We start from the raw sequence: 18803 nt of genomic DNA on the forward strand, positions 1-18803 counted from the left end.
GATACAATGGAGAAAATTGGTCTATATTTGATACTTAAGGAAATTAATGGTCGTCTCAACGACTTCCGGCTGGATAGATTTTGGGACATTATTAAAGTTTTGACCAAAAAAAAAAAATGTTTAAACAATTTTGAACATTAAATGAAATTTATTGGAATTTTGTTTTTTTTTATGGGGGATATAGAAGATTTAATTAAAGATAAAAATTTGAAAATACAAGTTTTTCACAATTTATTGATGGAGATTGCCTTCATTTAAAGTAATCGAGAGAGAGGGAGAGAGAAAAATGTTTAGGAAAAGAGGTTTACAAATTAACTGTTTATTGTCAAGAGGGCCTTACAGATTCTTTCCTTTAAGAAAGAGGTCTTTATACGGAACAGAAGGTAATTTACTTAAAGAGCTATTTTTAACAGATATTTTCTATCAAAAAAGAAATATGCGGAGCCTTTTGCTTTATGGAAGCCAGTTTATTAGAATTTCCGCTTAAGTTCCAATCGTTAAGTAAGGGTCCTCTAAGCCCTGTCATTAAGAAATAACGCTTCATTAAACTCTTGCCTTTGGAAAGTGAATTTTATGAATTTCTACTTTAATAAGTTGTCTTTAAAAAAGGGTTTTTGGAAATTCGAATTTTAAGATAACAAAAAGTTTTAAAATTGTATTAAACTTCTAAAATGGCATTATTTGTATTTGTAGTATTCAGTATTCTCTGAATACTGACATTTTAGGGTTTTAGCTATGTTTTGTGATCAGATATTTAATGCGGGAAAATAGAATATTTTAAAATGGCCATAACTCCTTAAATATTGACATTTCGGGGTTTTTAGCTATGTTTTGTGTTGAGATAATTAATGAGGAAAAATAGCAAATTTTAAAATGGCCATAACTAATTAAATATTGACATTTCGGGGTTTTTAGCTATGTTTTGTGTTGAGATAATTAATGAGGAATAATAGCATATTTTAAAATGGCCATAACTCCTTAATTATTGACATTTCGGGGTTCTTAGCCATGTTTTATGACCATATATTTAAGGAGGAAAAATAGCATATTTCAAAATGGCCATAACTCCTTAAATATTGACATTTCGGGGTTTTTAGCTATGTTTTGTGGTGAGATAATTAATGAGGAAAAATGGCTAATTTTAAAATGACCATAACTCCTTAAATATTGACATTTCGGGGTTTTTAGCTATTTTTTACGATGAGATAATTAATGAGGAAGAATAGCATATTTTAAAATGGCCATAACTCCTTAATTATTGACATTTCGGGGTTCTTAGCCATGTTTTATGACCATATATTTAAGGAGGAAAAATAGCATATTTTAAAATGGCCATAACTCCTTAAATATTGACATTTCGGGGTTTTTAGCTATGTTTTGTGGTGAGATAATTAATGAGGAAATATGGCTAATTTTAAAATGACCATAACTCCTTAAATATTGACATTTCGGGGTTTTTAGCTATTTTTTACGATGAGATAATTAATGAGGAAGAATAGCATATTTTAAAATGGCCATAACTCCTTAATTATTGACATTTCGGGGTTCTTAGCCATGTTTTATGACCATATATTTAAGGAGGAAAAATAACTTATTTTAAAATGGCCATAACTCCTTAAATATTGACATTTCGGGGTTTTTAGCTATGTTTTGTGTTGAGATAATTAATGAGGAAAAATAGCATGTTTTAAAATGGCCATAACTCCTTAAATATTGACATTTCGGGGTATTTAGCTATGTTTTGTTTTGAGATATTTAATGAGGAAAAATAGCATATTTTAAAATGGCCATAACTCCTTAAATATTGACATTTCGGGGTTTTTAGCTATGTTTTGTGTTGAGATAATTAATGAGGAAAAATAGCATATTTTAAAATGGCCATAACTCCTTAAATATTGACATTTCGGGGTTTTTAGCTATGTTTTGTGATCAGATATTTAATGAGGAAAAATAGCATATTTTAAAATGGCCATAACTCCTTAAATATTGACATTTCGGGGTTTTTAGCTATGTTTTGTGTTGAGATAATTAATGAGGAAAAATAGCATATTTTAAAATGGCCATAACTCCATAAATATTGACATTTCGGGGTTTTTAGCTATGTTTTGTGTTGAGATAATTAATGAGGAAAAATAGCATATTTTAAAATGGCCATAACTCCTTAAATATTGACATTTCGGGGTTTTTAGCTATGTTTTGTGTTGAGATAATTAATGAGGAAAAATAGCATATTTTAAAATGGCCATAACTCCTTAAATATTGACATTTCGGGGTTTTTAGCTATGTTTTGTGATCAGATATTTAATGAGGAAAAATATCATATTTTAAAATGTCCATAACTCCTTAAATATTGACATTTCGGGGTTTTTAGCTATGTTTTGTGTTGAGATAATTAATGAGGAAAAATAGCATATTTTAAAATGGCCATAACTCCTTAAATATTGACATTTCGGGGTTTTAGCTATGTTTTGTGATCAGATATTTGATGAGGAAAAATGGCTTATTTTAAAATGGCCATAACTCCTTAAATATTGACATTTCGGGGTTTTTAGCTATGTTTTACGATGAGATAATTAATGAGGAAAAATAGCATATTTTAAAATGGCCATAACTCCTTAAATATTGACATTTCGGGGTTTTTAGCTATGTTTTGTGATCAGATATTTAATGAGGAAAAATAGCTTAATTTAAAATGGCCATAACTCCTTAAATATTGACATTTCGGGGTTTTTAGCTATGTTTTGTGTTGAGATAATTAATGAGGAAAAATAGCATAATTTAAAATGGCCATAACTCCTTAAATATTGACATTTCGGGGTTTTTAGCTATGTTTTGTGTTTAGATAATTAATGAGGAAAAATAGCATATTTTAAAATGGCCATAACTCCTTAAATATTGACATTTCGGGGTTTTTAGCTATGTTTTGTGATCAGATATTTGATGAGGAAAAATAGCATATTTTAAAATGGCCATAACTCCTTAAATATTGACATTTCGGGGTTTTTAGCTATGTTTTGTGATCAGATATTTAATGAGGAAAAATAGCTTAATTTAAAATGGCCATAACTCCTTAAATATTGACATTTCGGGGTTTTTAGCTATGTTTTGTGATCAGATATTTGATGAGGAAAAATAGCATATTTTAAAATGGCCATAACTCCTTAAATATTGACATTTCGGGGTTTTTAGCTATGTTTTGTGATCAGATATTTAATGAGGAAAAATAGCTTAATTTAAAATGGCCATAACTCCTTAAATATTGACATTTCGGGGTTTTTAGCTATGTTTTGTGTTGAGATAATTAATGAGGAAAAATAGCATAATTTAAAATGGCCATAACTCCTTAAATATTGACATTTCGGGGTTTTTAGCTATGTTTTGTGTTTAGATAATTAATGAGGAAAAATAGCATATTTTAAAATGGCCATAACTCCTTAAATATTGACATTTCGGGGTTTTTAGCTATGTTTTGTGATCAGATATTTAATGAGGAAAAATAGCTTAATTTAAAATGGCCATAACTCCTTAAATATTGACATTTCGGGGTTTTTAGCTATGTTTTGTGATCAGATATTTGATGAGGAAAAATAGCATATTTTAAAATGGCCATAACTCCTTAAATATTGACATTTCGGGGTTTTTAGCTATGTTTTGTGATCAGATATTTAATGAGGAAAAATAGCTTAATTTAAAATGGCCATAACTCCTTAAATATTGACATTTCGGGGTTTTTAGCTATGTTTTGTGTTGAGATAATTAATGAGGAAAAATAGCATAATTTAAAATGGCCATAACTCCTTAAATATTGACATTTCGGGGTTTTTAGCTATGTTTTGTGTTTAGATAATTAATGAGGAAAAATAGCATATTTTAAAATGGCCATAACTCCTTAAATATTGACATTTCGGGGTTTTTAGCTATGTTTTGTGATCAGATATTTAATGAGGAAAAATAGCTTAATTTAAAATGGCCATAACTCCTTAAATATTGACATTTCGGGGTTTTTAGCTATGTTTTGTGATCAGATATTTGATGAGGAAAAATAGCATATTTTAAAATGGCCATAACTCCTTAAATATTGACATTTCGGGGTTTTTAGCTATGTTTTGTGATCAGATATTTAATGAGGAAAAATAGCTTAATTTAAAATGGCCATAACTCCTTAAATATTGACATTTCGGGGTTTTTAGCTATGTTTTGTGTTGAGATAATTAATGAGGAAAAATAGCATAATTTAAAATGGCCATAACTCCTTAAATATTGACATTTCGGGGTTTTTAGCTATGTTTTGTGTTTAGATAATTAATGAGGAAAAATAGCATATTTTAAAATGGCCATAACTCCTTAAATATTGACATTTCGGGGTTTTTAGCTATGTTTTGTGATCAGATATTTAATGAGGAAAAATAGCTTAATTTAAAATGGCCATAACTCCTTAAATATTGACATTTCGGGGTTTTTAGCTATGTTTTGTGATCAGATATTTGATGAGGAAAAATAGCATATTTTAAAATGGCCATAACTCCTTAAATATTGACATTTCGGGGTTTTTAGCTATGTTTTGTGATCAGATATTTAATGAGGAAAAATAGCTTAATTTAAAATGGCCATAACTCCTTAAATATTGACATTTCGGGGTTTTTAGCTATGTTTTGTGTTGAGATAATTAATGAGGAAAAATAGCATATTTTAAAATGGCCATAACTCCTTAAATATTGACATTTCGGGGTTTTTAGCTATGTTTTGTGTTTAGATAATTAATGAGGAAAAATAGCATATTTTAAAATGGCCATAACTCCTTAAATATTGACATTTCGGGGTTTTTAGCTATGTTTTGTGTTGAGATAATTAATGAGGAAAAATAGCATATTTTAAAATGGCCATAACTCCTTAAATATTGACATTTCGGGGTTTTTAGCTATGTTTTGTGATCAGATATTTGATGAGGAAAAATAGCATATTTTAAAATGGCCATAACTCCTTAAATATTGACATTTCGGGGTTTTTAGCTATGTTTTGTGTTGAGATAATTAATGAGGAAAAATAGCATATTTTAAAATGGCCATAACTCCTTAAATATTGACATTTCGGGGTTTTTAGCTATGTTTTGTGTTGAGATAATTAATCAGGAAAAATAGCATATTTTAAAATGGCCATAACTCCTTAAATATTGACATTTCGGGGTTTTTAGCTATGTTTTGTGTTGAGATAATTAATGAGGAAAAATAGCATATTTTAAAATGGCCATAACTCCTTAAATATTGACATTTCGGGGTTTTTAGCTATGTTTTGTGTTGAGATAATTAATGAGGAAAAATAGCATATTTTAAAATGGCCATAACTCCTTAAATATTGACATTTCGGGGTATTTAGCTATGTTTTGTGTTTAGGTAATTAATGAGGAAAAGTTGGATATTTTAAAATGGCCATAACTCCTTAAATATTGACATTTCGGGGTTTTTAGCTATGTTTTGTGATCAGATATTTAATGAGGAAAAATAGCATATTTTAAAATGGCCATAACTCCTTAAATATTGACATTTCGGGGTTTTTAGCTATGTTTTGTGTTGAGATAATTAATGAGGAAAAATAGCATATTTTAAAATGGCCATAACTCCTTAAATATTGACATTTCGGGGTATTTAGCTATGTTTTGTGTTTAGGTAATTAATGAGGAAAAGTTGGATATTTTAAAATGGCCATAACTCCTTAAATATTGACATTTCGGGGTTTTTAGCTATGTTTTGTGTTGAGATAATTAATGAGGAAAAATAGCATATTTTAAAATGGCCATAACTCCTTAAATATTGACATTTCGGGGTTTTTAGCTATGTTTTGTGTTGAGATAATTAATGAGGAAAAATAGCATATTTTAAAATGGCCATAACTCCTTAAATATTGACATTTCGGGGTATTTAGCTATGTTTTGTGTTTAGGTAATTAATGAGGAAAAGTTGGATATTTTAAAATGGCCATAACTCCTTAAATATTGACATTTCGGGTTTTTTAGCTATGTTTTGTGTTGAGGTAATTAATGAGGAAAAGTTGGATATTTTAAAATGGCCATAACTCCTTAAATATTGACATTTCGGGGTTTTTAGCTATGTTTTGTGATCAGATATTTAATGAGGAAAAATAGCTTAATTTAAAATGGCCATAACTCCTTAAATATTGACATTTCGGGGTTTTTAGCTATGTTTTGTGTTGAGATAATTAATGAGGAAAAATAGCATATTTTAAAATGGCCATAACTCCTTAAATATTGACATTTCGGGGTTTTTAGCTATGTTTTGTGTTGAGATAATTAATGAGGAAAAATAGCATATTTTAAAATGGCCATAACTCCTTAAATATTGACATTTCGGGGTTTTTAGCTATGTTTTGTGATCAGATATTTAATGAGGAAAAATAGCTTAATTTAAAATGGCCATAACTCCTTAAATATTGACATTTCGGGGTTTTTAGCTATGTTTTGTGTTGAGATAATTAATGAGGAAAAATAGCATATTTTAAAATGGCCATAACTCCTTAAATATTGACATTTCGGGGTTTTTAGCTATGTTTTGTGTTGAGATAATTAATGAGGAAAAATAGCATATTTTAAAATGGCCATAACTCCTTAAATATTGACATTTCGGGGTTTTTAGCTATGTTTTGTGATCAGATATTTGATGAGGAAAAATAGCATATTTTAAAATGGCCATAACTCCTTAAATATTGACATTTCGGGGTTTTTAGCTATGTTTTGTGATCAGATATTTAATGAGGAAAAATAGCTTAATTTAAAATGGCCATAACTCCTTAAATATTGACATTTCGGGGTTTTTAGCTATGTTTTGTGTTGAGATAATTAATGAGGAAAAATAGCATATTTTAAAATGGCCATAACTCCTTAAATATTGACATTTCGGGGTTTTTAGCTATGTTTTGTGATCAGATATTTGATGAGGAAAAATAGCATATTTTAAAATGGCCATAACTCCTTAAATATTGACATTTCGGGGTTTTTAGCTATGTTTTGTGATCAGATATTTAATGAGGAAAAATAGCTTAATTTAAAATGGCCATAACTCCTTAAATATTGACATTTCGGGGTTTTTAGCTATGTTTTGTGTTGAGATAATTAATGAGGAAAAATAGCATATTTTAAAATGGCCATAACTCCTTAAATATTGACATTTCGGGGTTTTTAGCTATGTTTTGTGATCAGATATTTAATGAGGAAAAATAGCTTAATTTAAAATGGCCATAACTCCTTAAATATTGACATTTCGGGGTTTTTAGCTATGTTTTGTGATCAGATATTTAATGAGGAAAAATAGCTTAATTTAAAATGGCCATAACTCCTTAAATATTGACATTTCGGGGTTTTTAGCTATGTTTTGTGTTGAGATAATTAATGAGGAAAAATAGCATATTTTAAAATGGCCATAACTCCTTAAATATTGACATTTCGGGGTTTTTAGCTATGTTTTGTGTTGAGATAATTAATGAGGAAAAATAGCATATTTTAAAATGGCCATAACTCCTTAAATATTGACATTTCGGGGTTTTTAGCTATGTTTTGTGATCAGATATTTAATGAGGAAAAATAGCTTAATTTAAAATGGCCATAACTCCTTAAATATTGACATTTCGGGGTTTTTAGCTATGTTTTGTGTTGAGATAATTAATGAGGAAAAATAGCATATTTTAAAATGGCCATAACTCCTTAAATATTGACATTTCGGGGTTTTTAGCTATGTTTTGTGTTGAGATAATTAATGAGGAAAAATAGCATATTTTAAAATGGCCATAACTCCTTAAATATTGACATTTCGGTGTTTTTAGCTATGTTTTGTGATCAGATATTTGATGAGGAAAAATAGCATATTTTAAAATGGCCATAACTCCTTAAATATTGACATTTCGGGGTTTTTAGCTATGTTTTGTGATCAGATATTTAATGAGGAAAAATAGCTTAATTTAAAATGGCCATAACTCCTTAAATATTGACATTTCGGGGTTTTTAGCTATGTTTTTTGTTGAGATAATTAATGAGGAAAAATAGCATATTTTAAAATGGCCATAACTCCTTAAATATTGACATTTCGGGGTTTTTAGCTATGTTTTGTGTTGAGATAATTAATGAGGAAAAATAGCATATTTTAAAATGGCCATAACTCCTTAAATATTGACATTTCGGGGTTTTTAGCTATGTTTTGTGATCAGATATTTAATGAGGAAAAATAGCTTAATTTAAAATGGCCATAACTCCTTAAATATTGACATTTCGGGGTTTTTAGCTATGTTTTGTGTTGAGATAATTAATGAGGAAAAATAGCATATTTTAAAATGGCCATAACTCCTTAAATATTGACATTTCGGGGTTTTTAGCTATGTTTTGTGTTTAGATAATTAATGAGGAAAAATAGCATATTTTAAAATGGCCATAACTCCTTAAATATTGACATTTCGGGGTTTTTAGCTATGTTTTGTGATCAGATATTTAATGAGGAAAAATAGCTTAATTTAAAATGGCCATAACTCCTTAAATATTGACATTTCGGGGTTTTTAGCTATGTTTTGTGTTGAGATAATTAATGAGGAAAAATAGCATATTTTAAAATGGCCATAACTCCTTAAATATTGACATTTCGGGGTTTTTAGCTATGTTTTGTGATCAGATATTTAATGAGGAAAAATAGCTTAATTTAAAATGGCCATAACTCCTTAAATATTGACATTTCGGGGTTTTTAGCTATGTTTTGTGTTGAGATAATTAATGAGGAAAAATAGCATATTTTAAAATGGCCATAACTCCTTAAATATTGACATTTCGGGGTTTTTAGCTATGTTTTGTGTTGAGATAATTAATGAGGAAAAATAGCATATTTTAAAATGGCCATAACTCCTTAAATATTGACATTTCGGGGTTTTTAGCTATGTTTTGTGTTGAGATAATTAATGAGGAAAATTAGCATATTTTAAAATGGCCATAACTCCTTAAATATTGACATTTCGGGGTTTTTAGCTATGTTTTGTGATCAGATATTTGATGAGGAAAAATAGCATATTTTAAAATGGCCATAACTCCTTAAATATTGACATTTCGGGGTTTTTAGCTATGTTTTGTGATCAGATATTTAATGAGGAAAAATAGCTTAATTTAAAATGGCCATAACTCCTTAAATATTGACATTTCGGGGTTTTTAGCTATGTTTTGTGTTGAGATAATTAATGAGGAAAAATAGCATATTTTAAAATGGCCATAACTCCTTAAATATTGACATTTCGGGGTTTTTAGCTATGTTTTGTGATCAGATATTTGATGAGGAAAAATAGCATATTTTAAAATGGCCATAACTCCTTAAATATTGACATTTCGGGGTTTTTAGCTATGTTTTGTGATCAGATATTTAATGAGGAAAAATAGCTTAATTTAAAATGGCCATAACTCCTTAAATATTGACATTTCGGGGTTTTTAGCTATGTTTTGTGTTGAGATAATTAATGAGGAAAAATAGCATATTTTAAAATGGCCATAACTCCTTAAATATTGACATTTCGGGGTTTTTAGCTATGTTTTGTGTTGAGATAATTAATGAGGAAAAATAGCATATTTTAAAATGGCCATAACTCCTTAAATATTGACATTTCGGGGTTTTTAGCTATGTTTTGTGATCAGATATTTGATGAGGAAAAATAGCATATTTTAAAATGGCCATAACTCCTTAAATATTGACATTTCGGGGTTTTTAGCTATGTTTTGTGATCAGATATTTAATGAGGAAAAATAGCTTAATTTAAAATGGCCATAACTCCTTAAATATTGACATTTCGGGGTTTTTAGCTATGTTTTTTGTTGAGATAATTAATGAGGAAAAATAGCATATTTTAAAATGGCCATAACTCCTTAAATATTGACATTTCGGGGTTTTTAGCTATGTTTTGTGTTGAGATAATTAATGAGGAAAAATAGCATATTTTAAAATGGCCATAACTCCTTAAATATTGACATTTCGGGGTTTTTAGCTATGTTTTGTGATCAGATATTTAATGAGGAAAAATAGCTTAATTTAAAATGGCCATAACTCCTTAAATATTGACATTTCGGGGTTTTTAGCTATGTTTTGTGTTGAGATAATTAATGAGGAAAAATAGCATATTTTAAAATGGCCATAACTCCTTAAATATTGACATTTCGGGGTTTTTAGCTATGTTTTGTGTTTAGATAATTAATGAGGAAAAATAGCATATTTTAAAATGGCCATAACTCCTTAAATATTGACATTTCGGGGTTTTTAGCTATGTTTTGTGATCAGATATTTAATGAGGAAAAATAGCTTAATTTAAAATGGCCATAACTCCTTAAATATTGACATTTCGGGGTTTTTAGCTATGTTTTGTGATCAGATATTTGATGAGGAAAAATAGCTTAATTTAAAATGGCCATAACTCCTTAAATATTGACATTTCGGGGTTTTTAGCTATGTTTTGTGTTGAGATAATTAATGAGGAAAAATAGCATATTTTAAAATGGCCATAACTCCTTAAATATTGACATTTCGGGGTTTTTAGCTATGTTTTGTGTTGAGATAATTAATGAGGAAAGTTAGCATATTTTAAAATGGCCATAACTCCTTAAATATTGACATTTCGGGGTTTTTAGCTATGTTTTGTGATCAGATATTTGATGAGGAAAAATAGCATATTTTAAAATGGCCATAACTCCTTAAATATTGACATTTCGGGGTTTTTAGCTATGTTTTGTGATCAGATATTTAATGAGGAAAAATAGCTTAATTTAAAATGGCCATAACTCCTTAAATATTGACATTTCGGGGTATTTAGCTATGTTTTTTGTTGAGATAATTAATGAGGAAAAATAGCATATTTTAAAATGGCCATAACTCCTTAAATATTGACATTTCGGGGTTTTTAGCTATGTTTTGTGATCAGATATTTGATGAGGAAAAATAGCATATTTTAAAATGGCCATAACTCCTTAAATATTGACATTTCGGGGTTTTTAGCTATGTTTTGTGATCAGATATTTAATGAGGAAAAATAGCTTAATTTAAAATGGCCATAACTCCTTAAATATTGACATATCGGGGTTTTTAGCTATGTTTTTTGTTGAGATAATTAATGAGGAAAAATAGCATATTTTAAAATGGCCATAACTCCTTAAATATTGACATTTCGGGGTTTTTAGCTATGTTTTGTGTTGAGATAATTAATGAGGAAAAATAGCATATTTTAAAATGGCCATAACTCCTTAAATATTGACATTTCGGGGTTTTTAGCTATGTTTTGTGACCAGATATTTAATGAGGAACAATGGCATATTTTACAATGGCCATAACTCCTTGAATATTGACACTTCGGGGTTTTTAGCTATATTTTGTGTTGAGATAATTAATGAGGAAAAATAGCATATTTTAAAATGGCCATAACTCCTTAAATATTGACATTTCGGGGTTTTTAGCTATGTTTTGTGTTGAGATAATTAATGAGGAAAAATAGCATATTTTAAAATGGCCATAACTCCTTAAATGTTAACAAAAAAAAAAATCGTTACATCTATCACTGACTTACTCTGAGAGCTTTTCTCTTTTAGCTCTCATTTCTCTCACATAATCGATTTAAGTTAAATAATCTTTTTTCCTATCCAATAAATTTTCAATTTGAATTACCACAAACTCTAGGATCATCCTTCCATTTACAGCCACAATTTACATGGTGTTAACTGGTTAATAATCTTCGATAACTGCTCGACACACCAAATGGCATGTCCCAACAATTTATGGTCGAAATGGTGGTGGTGGTGGTTACTTTTTGAAATTTCCCAGATTCTTAAATTATTTAGTTAAATATGTCGCCGCAACATTTTATTTCAACAATTTATTGATGTTTCTATTTTTCTTTCCTCTCCACTTTTTCTAGGTCCCTGTCCCAGTGGCACATTTGCCTGCGACAATGGAACGCTGTGTGTGCCGCAACGACAGATATGTGACAAATATCCCAACTGTATCGATGGCAGCGACGAACATCCCGTCGAGTGCGGCATGGTCTATGGCAGCAAACAAATGACCGGTAAAATTATAGAACGGCAGCGGCAGAAGTTGCAACAAAATGTGGGCTCCTTGGATGTGGGAGAAAATGTGACGACGACTACGCCATCTTCGTCAATGGACATAGAACTCATTCACAAGGATTTAAATTTTACCAAGACCCAAGAAACAGACAACAAATATCAACATGAACTACAGCAAAAACAACAACAACGACAACAACTGGCAAAATACAACAAGGCCCAGCAACGTCTTAATATCACAACCATTTGTGGTAAGTAAGTGTGGGGGGGGGAGAATAGTTTGTGGCCAGCCTAAATTCCTTGACTATTTTCCAGCCACATAGTTCTTTCTCTGTAGATTTCTTTTAGTATTCCTCTTTATTTTATTATGACTTTTAATTCTTATTTAAGTCTGAAAGAGAATAAAAAACAGAACAAGAAAGGAGTATGACCCAGTATTTTAAAGTTTTGTGTAGGTTGGAAATATTCTGAGGTTAGTAACCGCTGGCGTATACGTTTTGTCATTACTTATACGTGAGGTTGGCAATAATTAGTATTAATGCTTGAAGTAAAAGGACATTTGTGGTCCATTAAAGAAGAAAATGAAAGTAGACAAGGAGTGACAAATTTATGCATGCCTTTGACTCAACCTGGACTTCAAATAATTTTAAGAATTGTCCCATGATAACAGTTTTGAGAAAGGTAATTTTTTCTGTTTGTGTTCCATTTCAGAAATCTCAACATATCCCAAAAAATGTATCTGCAGTAAAACTAAACTTTACTGTAACGTTAAGGCATCCTTAACGCGCATTCCGCAAATAAGTGAAGAGGTAAGTTTTTTAAATTAAAAAAAAAAACTATAGAAAAGCTTCAAAAGTTATTCTCTTCATATAAGAGAAGGTTCTTCAGACCTCCTGAAGCTCTTCCGCATCAAGAAGACCTCCTGATACTCCTTTGGAGCTAAAAGAGAATCTAGAGGTCTTCCATAGCCAGGAGAGCAGCTAGAGCTCTTCTATAGCCTAAAAGAGCAGCTAGAGCTCTTCTATAGCCTAGAAGAGCAGCTAGAGCTCTTCTATAGCCTAGAAGAGCCTCTAGAGCTCTTCTATAGCGAGAAGAGCCTCTAGAGCTCTTCTATAGCCTAGAAGAGCAGCTAGAGCTCTTCTATAGCCTAGAAGAGCAGCTAGAGCTCTTCTATAGCCTAGAAGAGCAGCTAGAGCTCTTCTATAGCCTAGAAGAGCAGCTAGAGCTCTTCTATAGCCTTTTTTTTTTTTTTTTTTTGGACGTAATGATAGCGCACTACCAATAGTGGTCCTACACCGGAACAACCACCCGGGACCGCTTTCGCATTACTTCGAGGTGGTGTTCGTGAACCGATCATACGGCTTTCAGCTTATTTCTATTCCCCCGTCCATTCGATTGTGATTAGGGGTTCGATTCATATCTGTTCAGGTACTTCACCTTTTCGGTCAATACTTTTTCAATGAACATTGAGCACTGCGACCATCTTTCCTTACTTTCCAACATGTTTTTAACTAGATCCTCAACGGACCATTGAGTCGATATATTATAGACGCTTCTTTCGTTCTCCCAGCGTTTGCACCAGAAAAGTGTGTGTTCCACGTTGTCTTCGCTTTCGTGACATATTTCACAGGTTGCTTCATTTTTTAAATGAAAGCGATATAGGTAACTACCGAAGTTTCCATGGCTACTGAGAACTTGAGTTAAATAGAAATTTAGTTCTCCATGTTTTCTATTTATCCACCTTTCCAATTGAGGTATTATCTTGAAAGTCCATCTACCTTTTTCACAGTTATTCCATATAGATTGCCACTGTGCAAATAGTATATCTCTGGCTTGTCGTTTTATTTGAGACACATCTCTTTTTGTGTATCCGATTGGTAATAATTTTCTCTTTTCATATATGTATCTCCTTTCGTCTAACGTTAGAGTAATAGGAGGCACTCCAGCTAGGATACCCAACGCTGCTGTGGACGTAGTGCGATAAGCGGATGCAATTCGTAATGCACACAAACGGTGCACCTTTTCTAGGTGCCCACGTAAATTCTTGCTTCTTGCTATGACATCGCTTAGGATTGGTGCGGCATACGTAACTTGAGCGTACGCTACAGAAGCAATTAATCTCCTGGTTAGTTGGTTTGGGCCATTAATGTTGGGCATTATTCTAACTAGCTTGTTTGCAGTTCTAACTGCTTTCTCAGATACTGTTTTGACGTGTTGTGTAAAAGACAACCTATTGTCGAGAATTACTCCTAGATATTTTAGTGAGTTTTCTATTTTAATATCATATCCGTCAACTAATAGCTTTGGAAGATTAAAATTTCTCCTTCGAGTTATGAGAATCGCCTCAGTTTTATGGGGGGCAAGGGATAGCTTTTTAGATACAAGCCACCTTGAGATCCTTGACAAACTGTCGTTTGCTGTAATTTCGACTAGTTCTGTTGATGGTTGGTCGACGATAAGAGCTATATCGTCAGCATACCCAACTATTTTTGCGCCTTTTGGCAATATTATGTTTAGCAAGCCATCATACATGAGGTTCCACAGGAAGGGACCCAAGATGGAACCTTGAGGGACCCCAGATGTTATTTTATAGTGCTTGATACCCTCTTCTGTATCATACAACAGAGTTTTATTTTCCAGGTAGCTATCGATAATATTGATCAGGTATCCTGATATGTTACGCATCCTTATTGTGTGTTTTATGACATCCCAGTCCGCAGAAGCCTAGAAGAGCAGCTAGAGCTCTTCTATAGCCTAGAAGAGCAGCTCGAGCTCTTCTATAGCCTAGAAGAGCAGCTCGAGCTCTTCTATAGCCTAGAAGAGCAGCTCGAGCTCTTCTATAGCCTAGAAGAGCAGCTCGAGCTCTTCTATAGCCTAGAAGAGCAGCTAGAGCTCTTCTATAGCCTAGAAGAGCAGCTAGAGCTCTTCTATAGCCTAGAAGAGCAGCTAGAGCTCTTCTTTAGCCTAGAAGAGCAGCTAGAGCTCTTCTTTAGCCTAGAAGAGCAGCTAGAGCTCTTCTTTAGCCTAGAAGAGCAGCTAGAGCTCTTCTATAGCCTAGAAGAGCAGCTAGAGCTCTTCTATAGCCTAGAAGAGCAGCTAGAGCTCTTCTATAGCCTAGAAGAGCAGCTAGAGCTCTTCTATAGCCTAGAAGAGCAGCTAGAGCTCTTCTATAGCCTAGAAGAGCAGCTAGAGCTCTTCTATAGCCTAGAAGAGCAGCTAGAGCTCTTCTATAGCGAGAAGAGCAGCTAGAGCTCTTCTATAGCGAGAAGAGCATCTAGAGCTCTTCTATAGCGAGAAGAGCATCTAGAGCTCTTCTATAGCCAGAAGAGCATCTAGAGCTCTTCTATAGCCACAAGACCTTCTAGAGCTTCAGAAGACCTTCTGAAGTTCTTCTATAGCCAGAAGAGCATCTAGAGCTCTTCTATAGCCACAAGAGCTCTTCTATAGCCACTTCTATGGCCAGAAGACCTTCTGAAGCTCTTCTATAGCCAGAAGACCTTCTGAAGCTCTTCTATACCCAGAGGACCTTCGGAAGCTCTTCTACAGCCCAGAAGAGCATCTAGAGCTCTTCTATAGCCCAGAAGAGCATCTAGAGCTCTTCTATACCCAGAAGAGCATCTGAAGCTCTACTATAGCCAAAAGACCTTCTGAAGCTCTTCTACGACCAGATGACCTTCCGAAGCTCTTCTATACCCAGAAGAGCATCTGAAGCTCTACTATAGCCAAAAGACCTTCTGAAGCTCTTCTATAGCCACAAGACCTTCTGAAGCTCTTCTATAGCCAGAAGACCTTCTGAAGCTTTCTATGGCCAGAAGACCTTCTGAAGCTCTTCTATGGCCAGAAGACCTTCTGAAGCTCTTCTGTTGCCAGAAGACCTTCTGAGGCTCTTCTATGGCCAGAAGACCTTCTGAAGCTCTTCTATGGCCAGAAGACCTTCTGAAGCTCTTCTATGGCCAGAAGACCTTCTGAAGCTCTTCTATGGCCAGAAGACCTTCTGAAGCTCTTCTATGGCCAGAAGACCTTCTGAAGCTCTTCTATGGCCAGAAGACCTTCTGAAGCTCTTCTATGGCCAGAAGACCTTCTGAAGCTCTTCTATAGCTGGAAGACTTTTTAAGCTCTTCTATAGCTAGAAGACCTTCTGAAGTTTTTCTATAGCCAGGAGGCCTTTCTGAAGCTCTTCTATAGCTAGAAGACCTTCAAAAGCTCTTTAAAGGTCAGGAGACCTTTCAGAAGCTCTTCTATAGGTTAGATCTTATCATAATAGTAAAAACTTATCAAATCCTTGTTTTTTTTCATTTCCAGGTCGAAACCCTAATAATAGTTCATAATAATATAACCCTACACAGGGGGGCATTTGCATCCAATACAAATTTACAAATATTGTAAGTAGAAACCGAAAACCATTTGTTTTAATTTTTCAAAATTGTATTCAAAATGTTTTTAATAGAAAACTAAAGTACAATAATATACAACTGATACCGGTGGGCGTTTTCGAAAATCTCACCAATCTGGAGAGACTTGATATACGTTATAATAGCATAAGTTCAATAGCGGATGGTGCATTTTATGGTCTTACCTCTGTTCTGTGGTTATTTTTAAGTTCCAACCGCCTGAGGAAGTTACCTAGCCGGGAGTTGTCGACAAATCTACAAACCCTCGAATGGTTGGCCCTCAGCGATAACCTGTTGACATTGGATGGTGAAATATTTCCAAGGATGCCGTTACTCTATGAATTGTAAGCGAAAAAAGAATTTCCATTTCCATTTATTTTCCATATTTCACTGGAAATGTTACGTCTTCTGTTGCATTGGTTCTTAAATATTTTTCATATTTTTTATTCATTCTTTCTCTCATATTTCTATTTTTGTGAAATTATCATAAAACAATAATGTCATCCAAATGATAACTGAATGGCTGCTGACTGGGGATGTCTGACTGCCTTGAAAGTCTTCTGGATTTCAATAAAATTGCATACATTGGCGAAAGAACTTTTACTCAACTGGATAATTTGCATTTGTTGTAAGTATTGAAATGCTAAATCTTTCCCGCATTAGTAGTGGTAAAGAGAGAGATAGAGAGAGAGTAAGAAAAAGAGAGAAGGAAGAAGGAAGAGAGGAGAAAGTATGTAAGTTTGTTTATACATTTTCGTTGGAAATGTCGCTCCCTGTAGCTAGAATACCTTCTGAAGCTCTTCTATAGCCAGAAGACCTTCTGAAGCTGTTCTATAGCCAGAAGACCTTCTGAAGCTCTTCTATAGCCAGAAGACCTTCTGAAGCTCTTCTATAGCCAGAAGACCTTCTGAAGCTCTTCTATAGCCAGAAGACCTTCTGAAGCTCTTCTATAGCCAGAAGACCTTCTGAAGCTCTTCTATAGCCAGAAGACCGTCTACAGCTCTTCTATAGCCTGAAGACCTTCTGAAGCTTTTCTATAGCTAGAAGACCTTCTGAAGCTATTCTATAGCCAGAAGACCTTCTGAAGCTATTCTATAGCCAGAAGACCTTCTGAAGCTATTCTATAGCCAGAAGACCTTCTGAAGCTCTTCTATAGCCAGAAGACCTTCTGAAGCTCTTCTATAGCCAGAAAACCTTCTGAAGCTCTTCTGCAGCCAGAAGACCTTCTGAAGCTCTTCTATAGCCAGAAGACCTTCTGAAGCTCTTTCAGAGCTGGAAGACCTTCTGAAGCTCTTCTATAGCCAGAAGACCTTCTGAAGCTCTTCTATAGCCAGAAAACCTTCTGAGGCTCTTCTACAGCCAGAAGACATTCTGAAGCTCTTCTACAGCCAGAAGACCTTCTGAAGCTCTTCTACAGTCAGAAGACCTTCTGAAGCTCTTCTATAGCCGGAAGACCTTCTGAAGCTCTTCTATAGCCAGAAGACCTTCTGAAGCTCTTCTGCAGCTAGAAGACCTTCTAAAGCTCTTCTACAGCTGGACGACATACTGAAGCCCTTCTATAGCCAGAAGACCTTCTTTCTTTTTGAATGAAGGAAAAAAAATCGAAAATAGCATCAAATTTTAGAATAAGTTTAGATTTGTTCGAATTGGTCACCTTTGGCACGAATTATGGCCTTCAAATACACCCTCCAGAATATTTTCGCTATAATATTCGGCATTTATTCTGATGCCACGGTCGATTAATACGAGCAGAGAGCGTCCATCTGCTGTTATGATGGCCCATATCTCCACCATGGCCGGCGCTTGAGTTATGGTGGGCAACCGAAGGTCCAAATTTTCAGCTGACCTTTTTGGAAAGTAAACACGATCATTTTGTCTGTTTACAATCTGCTGGACAACGAATGTTTTCTCATCTGGAGGAGAGAGAAACCCAAATTCAGCAGTTCATCACTTCCGATCAAGCGAAGCAACTCTTTAGCTCTTTTGAGTCTAGTTTCTTTCTGCTACGGTGTAAGTTCCTGAACTTTTTGGATTTTCAATTGCTTTACCCGGAGCTCATTTTTCAATATTTGCCGAATGGAATATTGGGATATTTTCAGCTCACGATCCAAGAGCCATTTTTCGGCCACTGCGACACGGGTTTCGATTAACTCGCTTCTTTACTTTTCGAACCATTTTTGCTGACGTTGCTGTTTTCTTCCGTCGACTTACTTCACGTGAAGGTATGTTACCAGCATCACGGTAACGAGCAATGGTACGAGCCACAAAAGATTTTTTCACAGTTAAATGCTGGAGTGCCCTAACGATAGCCACTTGTGGTTTTCCAGCCAAAT

General features: G+C 33.4%; 1 protein-coding gene across 1 annotated transcript in view; it reads left to right on the top strand.

Annotated features, from left to right (window-relative positions):
* Positions 1-18803, top strand: part of LOC101898923 (relaxin receptor 2) — a 77348-nt gene that overhangs the window by 8908 nt on the left and 49637 nt on the right. The window contains exons 2-6 of the mRNA XM_059123318.1: positions 11929-12330; positions 12791-12888; positions 16382-16461; positions 16527-16814; positions 17027-17098. Of these exons, the coding sequence (XP_058979301.1) occupies positions 11929-12330; positions 12791-12888; positions 16382-16461; positions 16527-16814; positions 17027-17098 (940 nt within the window). The remainder of the gene's footprint in view (positions 1-11928; positions 12331-12790; positions 12889-16381; positions 16462-16526; positions 16815-17026; positions 17099-18803) is intronic.

This window comes from Musca domestica, unplaced genomic scaffold (genome assembly GCF_030504385.1).
Source record: "Musca domestica strain aabys unplaced genomic scaffold, Musca_domestica.polishedcontigs.V.1.1 24, whole genome shotgun sequence".
In the NCBI taxonomy this organism is placed as follows: Eukaryota; Metazoa; Arthropoda; class Insecta; order Diptera; family Muscidae; genus Musca; species Musca domestica.